General features: G+C 47.0%; 1 protein-coding gene across 2 annotated transcripts; it reads right to left on the bottom strand.

The window, feature by feature from the left end:
- Positions 1 to 1229: 1229 nt before the first annotated feature.
- LOC117847798 (type I inositol polyphosphate 5-phosphatase 8) lies at positions 1230 to 7246 on the bottom strand. Of its 2 annotated transcripts, none has more exons than XM_034729084.2 (10): positions 6943 to 7246; positions 6249 to 6304; positions 6015 to 6096; positions 5787 to 5876; positions 5381 to 5480; positions 4721 to 4834; positions 3606 to 4080; positions 3299 to 3480; positions 2943 to 3206; positions 1230 to 2124 (listed from the first exon to the last, which is right to left on the bottom strand). In XM_034729084.2, exons 2-10 carry the CDS (start codon positions 6276 to 6278, stop codon positions 1752 to 1754), a joined length of 1710 nt encoding a protein of 569 aa, XP_034584975.1. In that variant the 5' UTR covers positions 6279 to 6304; positions 6943 to 7246; the 3' UTR covers positions 1230 to 1751. The 2 variants fall into 2 exon arrangements, with proteins under 2 accessions (XP_034584975.1, XP_034584974.1); XM_034729083.2 differs by having other exon boundaries at positions 6249 to 6309; positions 6943 to 7244.
- Positions 7247 to 15699: the final 8453 nt, after the last annotated feature.

Below are 15699 nucleotides of genomic sequence, written 5' to 3'. Positions count from 1 at the left end.
CGAATCTTCCTCTTGGGTTGCCGGTCAATGCCAGGCAGAGGCGAGATTAAAAAAACAATTTGCCAGGCAGAGAGGCAGCAGGCCTGCATCCAAACACACCACCACGCTCTACTAGAGAATAGCAGGAACGCACGCTGCACGAGCACCCCCAATCCATTCAGCCATTCTCGATCATGTCGCGTGGTATGGACCTTTCCCAGTCCGTCGTGCGTGGTAGCAGTAGTATGATTTTGCTCCAAAATTTGACACAAGATTAAACAAACCGCAAAGCTATTGGGCCACCGGTCTGTTAGAGGGTCGGCCCGCCAAGACGTGCAACAAGATTGAACAAGGCCCGCCCCCAGCTTTACGCCACACCAAAGGTTTTCCTATGCCTCTAGTTGGTTACAGGTAATTAACAGTGGAGTGCAACTGGAACCCAACACTACTACGGCTACTACATGTGGATTGATTCGTGGGTGGCACGCGTCTCCATCGCCGCTGACTCTGACCTCTCGCCTGCATCCCTAGTTGGATTACAGTTTATATTAGAATCGTCACTTCGAGGGTGCAAGCTACTAGCCCACACAGTACAGCACCAGCACTTATTTTCTTCTTTCTTCAGAGCTGCCAGCAACCTGCTTTCCTGGGAGTAATAGGATCCTAAGAAAAGTCCCCACCGCATCTTCTTATCACCAAATTACGGCACGCCATAAGAAAAGTCTCGCACTCTTGCCCCCTTGACGCTTGCAACTAGCGCTACTGCTCGCTCAGAAGCGTCCTAGTCGATATATTCAATCCCATCTCATACAAACAAAACAAGCCACCGTTATGCCAGGCCATAGTGTGCCTTACAGAAGCGTACGCTTGTAGTACGTGTATTCCATTGTCCGCGATACGTGCACACTTCTTTATGCACGGATGGTCGCCGGCGCCGCTGAGGACGACGACCTTTTAAGTTTTTTTTTTTTTTTGGGAGGGGGGGGGGGGGGGTTGACGGGGACGACGACCTTTTAAGCAAGACGAAGATCTTGTGCCTCCCGCCCAATGGGCTCTTAAATCCGCTGCTGATCCAATGGGCCTACCTCGAAGAAGGATCGGCCCGCCTAGATGTGCTATGCTAGCCTATGAAATCTGCTGGGCCTAACACGCACGGCCTTTGTGTACGTAATGAGGCCCAACTTGTGTACGGTCTCCTTCCTATTCCTTCCATTTTCCGTCTCAATTTTTTGACTTGAAGGGCTCCAATCTGATTTAGAATATACTCCACATTTTTTACAAACCTTCCTTTCTGGTGAACTATATATTCCATTGACTGTTAATCTGCTGAAATCAGGAGAGCTTTATCGGTATATAGTAATCTTCGATTGACTACCTAAAGGAAACTCCATTACCTCCTTTGAATACAGCAGCCCTCCATGGCTCCATGCTCTCAAGTTTCTCGAATCTGTTGCCAATGTGGGAGAAAAAACAAGAACCGACCAGAGGAGCACGAAAAGGAGCTCTCCTATACCTCTACATCCTACAGGCACAGTGTCGTAGCTGCGTATAACAAGAAAGAGCATTTTTCCCAAGAAGAGACACCCTGAAAGGCCTGCGCGTTCCCGAGGAGAATGTTTCCCCTGACCGGTCGCCACTGCGCACACGCCCTGAAGCAGTGAAGCTGTCGCCGCCCATGCCCAATGAGCAAAATGGCAGCCAATCATGAGGACGCACGGCTGCTTTGCTTTTCCCTTTCCGGGCCTCGGGCACGCCGCTCGCCTCCGTCTGTCTCAGCGGCGACGGCCGGCCGACGGCACGCGCGATCCTTTCGCGCTGACAGAGCTACCAATCCATACTCCGTTGCATGTCCCTGCATTCGTATTCGCGCGCGCGTCAGAACCTCGAGGAGTGCGGGCTGGCCCGCGGCACGAGGAGCATCTCCTCGGCCCCCACAGAGGCTGCCGCGGCGGCATGCTGCCGCGCCGCCGGAAACTGCGCGCTGGCGCCTGGGCGGCGGCGTTCCCCCGTGCCACCGCCGGCTTGCCGGACTGGAGGCGCGCGGAGAAGAGGGAGCTGACGGGGCGGTGGTCGGAGAAGCGCGACTCGCCGCGCGCGTACCAGTGCTGGTCCATCCCCTCGCCGCGCCACAGGATGCGGTCGCACCTGCACAGCAAAACAAATCGAACGCGCGTGATCAGCCAAGCTGCCGGCAGGCGGTGACAAGGTGATTAGCGAGTGTGGTAGTGCTGATTAGTAAAAAAGATGAGGCGCTGTCACAGTTGATTCTTTTAGTAACTAGGAGTAGCTACGTGCGTGCATGCGTAAAGCAGGTAGCTTCTCCCTATGCATGCACAGCGACCAGCAGTATCATGCTGCAAGCCTGCAGCAGGAGGCAATGCAACAACCTGCCGGGGCTCGACAAGGACTGGTCACCGTGTCGAGCCTACCCTACTCTTCCTAAACTTGTTAATTTCGATAGACGATCAGTACTGATGGAGAGCTGAATTCAGAGCATCTGGTCCTGACCAAACGCTAAACAAATTGAGATTCCATGGGTGGTCGTCCTCATCAACGGACGTGGCGCGTCTAGGCCAGTACTCGTACCGGCTAGAAATGTTTCATGGCTAGATGGTTGGCTTGTGATCGATGGGGAATTGGAGATGGTGGCAGAGACATGGGCTAAGTCAAAACCAGGAAGGCTTTTAGTTTCTAGAGCTCACATGATCTAGTGCAGCCACAACGCATGTGATGTGCCTACGATCATATCTACGTGCAGGGATGATGCGCGCCTACTGATCTGATCGGCGGTGCACGTCCTTGTCATTGTAGCGACATCACGATGCACGACGAATGTCCATGTGACCCCCTAATTCAATCAGTCCCAACGTAAATCGGCTCTAATTATCCCTAGCCGCAACTCTGATTATTCTCGTGCCAGCACGGTAGCAACGATTAGCGTGTGGTCAGTGGTAGTTACGTACCATGCCGGCGTGCGCTTCTTCTCCCGGGAGCCGGAGGAGCCGAGGCTCATGGCGTAGGCGTCGGACTCGGCCAGGTACTTGTACGTGGGCGGGAAGCGGATGCGGCCTTCCTCCCACCCGGCGAATACGCGCCCCGCCCGCTGCTCTGTCCGCAGCTGGTCCCGCTCCAGCAGCGCCTGCCAGTCCTTCCGCTCCAGCAGCTCCCGCGTCTTGCCGCCGCCGCTCGTCAGGCGGTAGTTGAGGTCCCCGAGCCATATCACCTTGCTGCCAACACCGATCATGCACGCATTCGATCAGCCACGGTTCAGGTTTCGAATTGATTGGCGCACTGCTGATGGAAACAAGCAGATCCTTACTCGTGCTCCAATATGGTCTCCGGCGACGCCGCCGTCCTTGTGAACCTCGTCCGCTTGAGGATCTCGGAGACGTCGCTGTTCCGGCGCACCTCGTCGCCGTCCTTCTCGCCGGACGCCAGGTGCGTGCACACGAAGCACAGCGCCGCGCCGCCTTCCAGGGTCAGGCTCACCGAGATTGAACCCTGTGAATCGATCCATCCAAAACACTAATCACCATCTGAATTCCGAACTCGCTGCAAATCTTTCAAAAGCTTAACTAAATTTAAGGCTTCTTGCAGGTGACACGATGATACAGTCATATAGATACCTTGTTCCCCATGTATCCCATGATGCCTCTGCCGACGCACGAGACCCTTAGGCCAGTGACGCAGGGCAGGAGGTCGGCGCGGACCCAGACGCAGAGGAAGATGCCGACCATCTGCTTGCTGGCGGCCAGCCGGTAGCCGCGACCGCGCAGCCGCCGCGCCGCGCCGCCGAAGTCGCCGGCCTCCTCCTCGCTGCTCGACTCCGGGTTCGACGTGGACGGCTCGCTGGCGTCGTCGTCCGGCTCCGACGCCGTGCTCAGCCTGCTGTTGTCCTCCGCCGCCAGCAGGTCCGAGAAGCTCACCCGGCCCTTCTGGAGCGACTCCGAGGGGAACAGGCCGTGGCTGCCCCTGCTGATCTCCGGGGAGGAGGACGAGGGGTTCAGGGCTCGCCGGATTAGGTCCAGCCACTGGCAGGCAGGGCCCTTGTCCTCGGCGCCGAGCACGTTCCCGGCGTTCAGCGGCACGATCTCCTGGAAGCTGTGTGATGGATGTGCAAATTCAGTTAACTGAAAAATTCGTTCACAGATATGCAGACATAATTACTACAGTTCAGAGTAAAAAGTTGGTCAAGGGGAACACATAGTAACTGTAATAATTTTGACTGTTTGCTTATGTTATTCCAGACCAGACAGAAGTCGATTTCCTATGCACTGGAGCACTCATGGCGTATGAAAGGGTGACGACCATGATTAGCTCCAGAAATTAACGCAAACACTGAAACCCATGGCCATGACCTACTCCTACAGTAATCTGGGAACCCATGTGTACACTGAAATTAAGCAGATGATGCCATAATTGCAGCCACCATGGGTTTGCAGTTTGCACTGAAATCCACACAGAACTGCCAATTCCTATGACACCGTCTTCATGAATCATGATTACCATGAGTGGAGCTTCCTGGCAAGCAGGAATCATGTTGCTCTCAACTGGCTCAACCATTTCTGGCTGCCTCTGTCAATATTCAGGAATCTGTGTAGCAGCTAGCAAATTAGTAATGCAGGCTCGTCTTCAGAAATGAGTACAGTGCTTTAGCGGTATGATTTTACTCTGTACTAGTACTAGCTAGGTTAATTTACCCTGCTATACATGAGTGTACAATAACTACTGTAGAACGTACCCAAGAACGTAGATGTGAGGAGAGGAGGAAGCAGGGCCGTCGATGAGCCAGTCGGAGAGATCCAACCCTCGGTGTGGCGCTCGCCCTCCAACGTTCCATGTCCCAACGAACATTCTGAAGAACATGAACATGAACAGTTACTGAATAATATAATCCTCGTATAAGAACATATACAGGATAAGATAGGGAATAGTTTTTTTAGAAAAAATATCTACGAAGTAGCATCATTAGCCACAGCTAAGCGAGATTATACAATCGCCTACTACGTACTGTTGCAACCGCAACCACTGTCCCTATATGCTAGATAAATTTCAAAGGAAAAAAGAAGAACAGCTAGAGGTCGGCAGTCCCAAAGTATTCCCAGCCACTGTTCCTATCCAGTAGCCACAACACGACCACCTACTCAGACGAAATCGTATGAACTCAACGCAATTTGACCTCAGAACATGAGCTGGATTCATTGACTCACGGCAGCAAGTTGACATGACAGCAAAAAATCAAGGAAACAAAAAACATCCACAGAAACAAACAGAGTCTCCTGTTTCTGTCTGCCCCATACTCTGAAATACGGCTGGTCTGAATTCTGATGCAGATTAAAATACGTTCGTTTCCATCACCAGACGTAAGCTCTGAGTGCTGAGACGGATCCAGCTCACTCACCTGAGTTCCTGGGGAGGTCGCCACGAGGAGCTCGGCGCCGGGGAGCCATACCGGGTAGGAGGCGGCCGCAGGTTCTCAGAGCTCTCCACCAGCCAGCCACCTGGTGAGCCGACGTCCATGGTGCATGGGCACCAGACAAAACAAAACCATGAGGAAAGATTCAAACCAAATTCTGTAATTTAAAACATACTAGCAAACGTATATATGTCTAGTTTTTTCCTTCTTCTGTCTGTTTCTACCCTAAAAGACTGAAACTAGATACTGTAAATGCGTAGCAGCTAGCCAGCTACTCTGCGTGTACTCTGTAAAGGTCATTGTACTTGCAAGAACAGTAACCGGGCTTTTTGAAGATAAAAGGGAAGAAATAGTTGCAGTAGCTGCTTGGTGAAAAGTTGCAATGTAATACCTGACAGGTCTGTCCTTGTGAGAAGGCTGCCATCTCTGTCGGAGCAGCTCTTCCTCCTCATCTCCTGCTGCTGCCCTCCAAAACTTTCGTCTGATCAAACGCATCAAAGTAAGCCTTGTGATGAGGGGATGTCAAAATTGAAGAAAATCAGAAAATTTGAGAGGGAAAGTAAAGGATTGATTTGAAATGTCGGAGATGAAAAAAAAATAGCTGGACGTCTGGACTTACTGATGCAGTCCGAGTGGAACTCTGAATTCTTGAGGTTGAGCCATTTCTTCATCACCGTCTTCGTCTTGGGCCAAGACGACGACTGTAAGAAAAAGAAGAGAGGAAAGTTTCGGTAAATACAGCACATCCAGCCAACCTTCTCTACAAAGAAGAAACTTTCTTTTGAAAACGTTTACTAAGAAAGAAGAAGCTGGAGGAATGGTGCTAGATCAATGTTCAAATGCCCCGACCAACCTTTGACATTGTCGGATTCCTTGTCCTCATGGTTCACCTCCTGAAGGAATTGTTCTCTTCTCTGTCAAAAAAGGTCATGTGATCAGAGACCCGGCAGAGGAATATAGTAGCGTGCATAAAGGAAGCTCAACACGGCCAAGCTAGCGGATCTCCTGCTCCTTCGGTGTTTAGGTGTAAAGCATGTCGTAAAGTGCAACTAAATCTCAAGGAGTCTAAACTAATGAATGCAAGGAAGCTGCGAGCTAGTGCGCTGCGCAGCTGGAGCTGCCGAACTGGAAGAGTAAACTAGGCTCAACAGCGGGATAGAGAGGGAGAAAAAACAAAGCAGGGTGGGCGGTGCACAAGCGCCAACAATCTAGTCTCATCTGTTTTGACAAACATTCAAATCTGCTAGCATTGAGGAATTAAGAATAATCGGGAGTCAAAAGGGAAGCTTTCTCGGAAATCAACCATGGATCTGAACGAAGTCGAAATGGAACGAAAGGAACTGGTCGACTAGCCAAGACGGAGAAGGACAGAAATCAACCATGACATACGAATGGTAGCCGGGGCAACCCAGCGAGGATTTGGGGAAGCCACTGCGCATCCAAGAAAGAAGGAAACCATTTGCATCTGCAGTTGATGCTACAGCCTGGGTTTGGCAAGGAAGAAACAGAATGGAGAAAGACGAACGCAGCACGAAAGGATCACTCACCTTGACGATCTGCACGCAGCAAACTGGAAGGGAGGAGAAGCTCTCGGGAGTCCTCTGTGTGCAGGTGAAATGGGGAGCGGAGCCTTTTCCGCGGTGAAGAGGGGGAGAAGACGGGAGGGAAGCGCGGAGCGGTTGCCAATGAGCTTGTAAAGTGTAATAACTGAAGACAAAAAAGGGGAGATGCGTGGGAGGAGAAGAGAGAAGCCAAGCGTGGACTGGAGGGCTGGATCCTGCCTTTATAGGTGTGCCCTGCCCAGCCCTGCCTGCTTGCCACGTTCCCGGTCTACTCTGTCCCTGCACGTGGGCCCCAGCGCGGCCTTTTGTATCTTGTGAAAACATGGGTAGTCCGGCGGGCCGACAAAACCAACCCGCCCTGCGCCTACCCTGATCCAACCCACTTGAATAAACTCATCCTGAGCCAACTTGACCGATGTGCGCAGATTGGATTTTGATCTACAACCGATCATCGGGTGAGACATAGATAGTATTTGATCTAAAATTTGAAAAAAAATACACTCCTAAAATTTTTAAAATATACATGACGTGTGATACAAAATGTGCTTTAATAGCATGATAGGCAGACTCGAACCTACAGTATTGACCCAATATGTAGGGTTCTTAGGGTTCTTTTTGATGGACTCGGGCTTTCGAAGTTTACCTCATGTTTTTGCAAATCCGATTCTACCCGATAATCAATCACTTGTAGGTAAGAGTTGTAACATCGTGTCCATTTGACATCGAACCTACACCATAGGTGCGTTTGGTACGCCTTGCTTGACCAGAAATCAAGGTGGAGCGAGAGTTTGGGTTCGGGGCTAGCTTACCTGAGAGTCTGCGCGGGCAAGGTTTTCCCTTAATTTTCAGGAAGAGCGAGTTCCGCTTGCCCGCTCTAGCAAAGGCAAGGCAGAGCAAACCTTGCTTAGGAGCCGGGCACGCCCATAACGCTACGCGCACTTTTATCATACGCCTGCAAATGGACGATATAATAGTTCCATTGATCTCACATCCTTTGCTCGACCATGGAAATCATGTCTAGCCCTGAGCACTTGCTACTCCCGCATGAGGCGGGCCCACGACATAAGCAAGGCAGAACACTTATGGTTACCTTCTCATGCTTCATCTTCCTTTCACGCATTGGGGCTCTAGAAGAACCATTCTCTCCATTTCCTTTCATACAATGAGATCTCACGCACTGAAGTGAAGGATGAAGAGACAAGGAGAAGAATTTAACTGTTGACAACCGTCGTCATCATATTCACCACACAACGTTAACCGTTAGCAGTACGCGCAGGCTGCAGGCAGGGCGACTGCCTTTCTGGCCCATTTGCCCATTTGACCGTCGTCTCGTCCGCAGAAATGCAAGCGTGTGTCACCTCACACATACAGCTTGCTGCAGCAGTTGCTCACTTCACTTGCTCTCCTCTCCAGTACCTTGCCTTCCCCCCATCAAAAAAAAATAAAAATACCTTGCCTTTGCCTTGCCAGCCAGCTGCTGCATGTACATGGTCATGGTGGAGCAGTGGCGGCCACATGTACACGTAAGCATGCAGCTCACGTTGACTGGTCAGCTGGACGCATTGACGCATGCATGCGTCCGTTGGATCGGTCGTGACAGCTGTGGCAGTTTAACTGAAGGAGTGTGCTGAAATAATAATAGGCGCGCGAGTGGTGATATATATGTTGCACATAAATATAATATTCGTGGCCGGCAGCGTTGCACGTATATATGTGTGTATATGTAATTGGAGGAGGAAGAGGGGGAGAAAGAACACGAAGAAAAGAAAAGTTTGCTAGAAAAGTGTCACAGGCAGAAAGAAAAAGAACGAGGGTCAAAAACAAAATCAAGGGCTAACATAGAATAATAAGAGAGCTTAAGTGCCAATGCATGATGGCATGCATATGGGTTGACTCTATGTATCAGATTATAAAGGGGAACAACTAATCAACTGCAACCAGACTTCAATCCTATGTGAATATATCCCTACAAAGAAACCCTATAATGAATTTCTAGCACGGATTTCGAATAAGAGCGAGACACATCAACAAATCAAACTTGATATAAACAAAGGAGTGGAAATTTCACATACTTAACCTCAAAAGAGGATAAAATGTAGAGGAAAAATAGCGCAGGAAATCAAAAATCCAGCAAAGGGCTAAAATTAGAAGTTCATAAAAATTCACACGTCAACCAAGCACCAATGGAGAAAAAAACATTGAAGCGCATAGATGAATCGAAGGGAAAGGGGGCAAATTGACTCACATCGGGACCTTGCATGGAGAGTGGAAAACAGAGATGACAAACGAAATCCAGCAAAACAAAGGTGAAAAAATAGCAGCTCATCTAAAAATCACACAACAAAGACGTATAGGGATCGATGAATCGAAGGGGGGAGGGACGAATCGACTCACATCGGGACCTCACCTGGAGAGCGGAAAACTTTGGAGGAAAAATGAAATCCAGCAAATCAGAAGCAAACCAGCAGTTCATCCAAAAAATCACACAACAAATAGATGAATCGAAGGGGGAAGGGCCGAATCGCCTCCCCTCGAGACCTCCAGGTGAGCGCACCAGCAGGATAGACGAGACAGGAAGAGCAGCGGAATGGAATGAATTCATGCATGCAAATAACGGGAGAAAACAAAAATGGCGCGGTTCCCAAAATGAAATAGGAGCTGCTGACTTGTGGGACCATAAAGTCAGCAAGAAAAAAAACAAACAAACCGGGTGGAGGAGAGAGCAGATCAGACGGACGATAATGGCCAAATCAACTAAACGGACGGTGCGAAAATCGAGTGATGGCTCCGCCTGAAAGACTCGGGCAACGGATAGCTTTTCCGCCACTGGGTGATAACGAAATAATTCCTTGATATCGTACGACGGCTAACATTAGTGCGGTAGTAGTGGTCGTTAGCAAGAGAGCACAAAAAAATTATCACCGCAATGCTTTCTTAAGGGAGAAGATCTCGGCTCCACGCAATAATGAAACTGATCCTCGTATTTTACTAAGCATCACGACGACCGCCCCCGACGTATAATACACGGGCGATGACGTGGCCCGATCGGTCGATCGAGATTTAATTGGCTCTAATTTCTTTCGGTACAAAAAACGGCGCAGCCATCAGCATGGATCACATTCGAATATTCGATAACATCTGTAGATATTTACCCCCAATTAAGCAGGTAAGCAACCATACTAATAATCGATATCTTTTGCCCGCCCAGTGACCCTTTTAGAGTCATTTTGATGCGCTGTTAGCCTCTGGCATTAGTTAACGCCCAAGATGGCATGCTCGGTGGTAACTCGTAATAATTTTAACTAAGAGTGATCCACCCTTCTCTCCCACCTCTCATCAATCTTCTTTCTAGCTTATCTACCGCTGCGTTAGTTGACATTGGAGTAGTATACCAAGCATGTAGAAGTGTCAACGATAGTGTCATCAAGAGTATGTCTTTTGCTCTCGTCAACTAACTCTTTCCTGTCACTTTGCGGCGCTGTTAGCCTTTTACTACAGTAGTTAACACCAAAGATAACATATATGCTCGGCGGTTACTGATAACAGGTCGCTTTCCTGTCACTTTGCGGCGCTGTTAGCCTTTTACTACATTAGTTAACACCCAAGATAACATATATGCTCGGCGGTTACTGATAACAGGTATAGGAATAGTGTAATACTCCCTCCCTCCGTAAAAATGTAGGTCGTTTTAATTTTTTTAACACATATTTTACTACATATTTTACTATGTATCTAGACATAACCTTATATTTAGGTACGTAGCAAAATCTATGCATCAATAAAAACTAAAACGACCTACATTTTGGAACGGAGGGTCATACGTAGAAATGTCGATGCAAGATAGCGTGTTCATCGAGACCAATCTATTAGGATCATCGTGGAATATATTCTCATCTTTTCGTGTTTTAGTGCGCACTTCGTTCCTGAATCGTGATCATCAGTTACGTTCGTGCAGAGAAGCGCGCCTGCTTATATTATTCTTCTTATAGTCCTCGTCGTCGTCTGTCTGTCTTCCTTCTTCACATGTAAGGCATGCGCTGCGCACATGTAGGTCAGTAGGTGCCTCTCTGCACAGACAGATCATCTAGCTAGTAATGAGTTCGTTGCAAGCGCCAACTAATTAATCATTTATAAAAAACTTAAGCTAGCTAATGAGGAAACAAAAGAAAGAAAATGAGCAATAGATTCATATACTTGGACAAATAAAAGACGACGGCAAGCACTGATATCTAATCCCTTTAGGGTCATCAATACATCTTTACATACTGAGGTTAGTTGAGCATATGAACTATGAAGGGGCCGGTAGACAGGATAGTCCATTTGATCCTTTAACTTTTGCCTCAGCCTCAAATATGCTATATGCCTTGCAACTCTGAAACTTACGAATCGTCCCCAAATGAAAAGATCTTTTCATTTGGGTTCAATTCCGCCCCTGATCCTATATGACGGAAATTGAACATTCTTCCTTGTGTTCAGTGTACCATAAAAAAAAAAGGTTTAATGGTCAACGGGAATGCACAAATAAACAAAAGCATAAAGCTTTTATTCATGGACACAAGATCAACAATCACTCATTTTCGCTGTGCTATTGTGAATTCTGGGTTGATCTTACATTTGAATTGGTATGGATGCTCGACTCCGTAGCATGCCAAGAACCTTACATGCATTCTTGACTGGCATGCCACGTATGCACACATCAGAGCAGAGATGAGTTGATCGGCTACCCATCCTATGAGTAGATTTTTGTCACAATAATTTCATGGTGCATTATACTTTTCTACGCATAACAGAAATTACCAGAGGATGGGCAATTTATCATGATTTTTTATACGAATGATGCATAATAAACAACTCCAATGATGCTATACATGACCAATACAGAAAGTTTTTCACTGAATCAATGCTTAGTTCAAGAGTTTTTGACCGTAAGCTTTCTCAGATGCCATACATTTGCCAACAAAAAGACTAAAAGAGTAGCATATACAAAGTTATTGAGAGACAGTTGTACTCTACTGATATTTCAAATGTCATTCATCAGTGATTAAATGCTTTGCAAGTTAAAATATAAAAAAATAAAAGAAAAAAAAATCAGTGTGTCAAGTGAGCACTACCTATCGGGCTATCTTGGAGTGGAATTGAAGTGAATAGATGCAAGCACAAAACACGGAAGCTTGCCACGATTCAGCCCAAGAAAAATGTGAGCAACGTGCAGATCAACACTACAGTAACCTCCGGTCCGTGTGCGCCATGGTCGTTGCTCCTTGGCGTGTTGCTGTCAGTGGGCCGACCACGCATCGGTCCACCGCCTTTACTTAGCTTTGTTGATCAAACGTACGCAACTCGCATCATCGCCAACATAAACTAAATTAAGCGATCAAATCGCACATGAAAGAACAACACAAAGAAGCAAATTAAAAGCTGCATGATGTTAACTGCAGCTGGAGGCATCGTCAGAGACATAATTTTAATCCCCTTTGCCCTGATCTCCTGATCCCACCATGCCGCCGGGGATCCTCTAGGGATTAAGAAAATGATTCGGCTGGGACACGCGCCAGCACCGTGCTTAACGAGCAGATTAGGTGGACAATTAACAAGCATACCGCCCTAATGAACCCTAGCTATCATGCACCAAATCACTTGCTATTTGCCGGTGAAGGGTCACTGGAGTATAAGCATCCATACTGCGTGCATTTCAAATCAGTACTACTAGCTAGTGTAGCTCCATGTTAGTTTGCTGCTTTATTAATCTCCTGTTTTGACTTGTCTAGCATCACTAACTCATGTGTCCTAGCAGCTAATGACATGTAGCATCAAGGGGATCAATGTGGTGGGGAAGCAGGCACCACCTGTCTGAAATGCAGCATGCAAGTTCATTTGCCCCCACAAGAATGCAAAAAGATAAGAGAAAGGGATGTTTTGTGAGGCCAGGACAGCCTTAATCTGCTAGTGCTAGGGCACAACAACTGCTTTCAGATGGGCGATTAGTTGTCAACTGATGGCACAACGGGGCAACTAAAGGCAGTATCATCGATCAAAGTCCACCATGTTGTGCATACATCAAGCCTTTCCGAGTGGTGTTGATGGCTTCCCCTAATCATCATTGAAATGACAGGTAGCTTAAGTGGCGGCAACTTTTCAGAGAAAAGCTCACAGAAAGGTCCCAGAGTAGTTAAGTGAAACATGAATCTGTGGAGCATAATTAGAACTGCTCTGTTCATCGCCCTTATCAGAGCACTCATATGTGCATCAGTGCATGGAGTGCAAATTAAGTGGAAAACATTTAGCTGCCACCACTCAAAACTAAAGGCTCCACTAATACTAATGGAGATGTGTTGCAAAAATATTCTTTTGAATATTCCCTAAAGTTTTGGTAACTAACATAGTGAATCATGCAATTAGGGGGGGGGGTTTAGAGTTGATATAACTTTGGATTGACGAGGTTAATTTTATCCCAGCAAACTTGATATAACATATGCTAATCTATGGCCTGATAACTATTCTTTGTCATTGATGTACGTTGGGCCTCCACCATCTCTGCTTTGTGTGCGACAAAAAGAAATTTACCTCTGACCTCGCTACGATCCCATCATATGAAAAGGCACGCTCTATTATTTTTCATAATTTATAATTTTAAAATTAGCTATTTTATCAATCATATTTGGCATGGACACTATGGTTTAACCAAGATAGATAGATGATCAGAGCAAGCATTGTTGTCGATTGTTTTATTTTCCCAATTAATATGGTAATTTATACCCTACTTTACTTAATTTATTTATCCTGAAATACGCATGAGAGCTGCGCATCATTGTATTAAGAAGAAATACATGAAATAATGTGGTTTTCTCGAATACTTTGTTCTATTTAGATAATGGGTAGAGCATTAGGACAAGTTTGAAAAATAGAGCGAAATGGAGACCAGTAGAGGCTCTTTGACAAATACTCCTACGTAACAAGTGCGTGCATATATATAATAGAATGGGAGCACACAAAATAGAGCAGTCCGGCGGTCCGATCTTTTGGGAGGTGACGAGTGGTTGGCTTCCAAGAAACCAGCAGCGGAACTAAACAAAATCAAAGCAAGCAGAGTGGTTCGCTAATCAAATTAACTATAATAGTAACAATCTGGTGAGCTAAGCCATACATAAGCCTAGCTATAAGGCAGCAGCCACCCAATGATTGTGATACGCTAATCACTGGTGGGCTCAGCCTCTCTCATCACATGCTGATCAACTTTTGCGATGGCGACTTGGTCTCTGCGGAAGACGTACGGGCGTGCATGACGCTGGGTGATTATTACTAGTAGTTAGCTCGCTAAAATGGATCGCATAGTCGCCAGGTCGTTTGATTTTGGCATGGCGCACGCGGGCGGCGCTAAACAATTCGCCGTCGCCGTCGTCGAGCCCCTCGTCTCGTCTCTTGTTTCTTGCTTGCTGCAGGTTCAGTTCTGATTTTAATTCTCGATTCAGAGCCACCACGTACAGCACAGGCTATACGGATTACAGAATGCATGGTCCCAGGCTCTTTTCTGGAGGATCGGAAAAGAACGGGGAGGAGATCGGGGTTGGTTAGGGGAGCCCGATCCCCTTGCTGTGCCCATCTCCAACATCTCCCTGCGTCCATCCACCTGCAACAGTTGATGCCGTCGTGTCGATGCCAGCGCCATCGCAAGAAGAATGAGAGCAGCCTTACGTGTGTGCGTGGTCTCAGGCATTTCGCACAGGTGTGTGTCGGGGGAAGTGAGCATGGGTAAAGCTGCCATTGCTCAGCTTTTGCCCTGCAAATGCTGGCTCTCCACTAAACAAGCCGGATTTGATATCTCCATATATACACTGTATTATATGGGTAGCTAAAGACTGTCAGACGGAAATGGTATAATCGTGAACCCTATCAGATTTACTTTTAGAACAACAAATTCAAATGCTAGAAATGGTGTTGCAACGCCTTCAAAAAAAAGAAAAGAAATGGTGTTGCAACGAAAACGGAGGACAGCAGATGGGCCTCATGGAGTAACCGGCTAACAGGCCCGAACAAACACAGGCTCAGCCCACAACAAGCAATAGTGGGCCGATTGAGCTTCTCTTCTTCCTTGGGCCTCGCATTCGTCCATGCTGGGCCCTCCTATCCTCCGTTTCCGTTGGGCTCTGGGCCACTTTACGGCCCGATCTAGTTATGAGAAAACAGTACAGATGAAGAAGAGCCCACACACACTCACACCTATATTTATAAATTGTAATGGATGAAAAGAAAAACTATTGCTTGAAAGTCCGCACTCGCTCCTTCGAATGATCCAAGTAATAGCGTGATTTCTCGAAGAAACTAATTTCACGCTTCAATTTTGGCACACGGTTTTGACAAGAGCAAAGACAGCACGATAGCATCTATATACGTACACATTAGCCCGTTTTAAATTATAGTTCATTCATTTATTTTTTTATCCTATACGTCGAATTTGTCTAATATGTAACAAAAATATGTAAATAATATCTACAGAACAAAATAAATATACTAGTACCAAGAGATATTTTATGATAGATTCGAGTTTTAAATTACAGATCAATAATAGACAAGTTTAACTTAGTACGAGCTATAATTTAATATACATGTAGTTTAACTTACGTCTTCCTCGCAGTCTAACCCTGACTCAGTGAACGAAAACAATTACTCTACCCAACAATAAATCTCTGTCTATTAAGATAACACATATATACTATAGTAGATTATACTTTGCTGCACATATAT

The sequence above is a fragment of the Setaria viridis genome, chromosome 3, assembly GCF_005286985.2.
Source record: "Setaria viridis chromosome 3, Setaria_viridis_v4.0, whole genome shotgun sequence".
NCBI lineage: Eukaryota > Viridiplantae > Streptophyta > Magnoliopsida > Poales > Poaceae > Setaria > Setaria viridis.
This window is presented reverse-complemented; position numbering and strand designations above follow the sequence as displayed.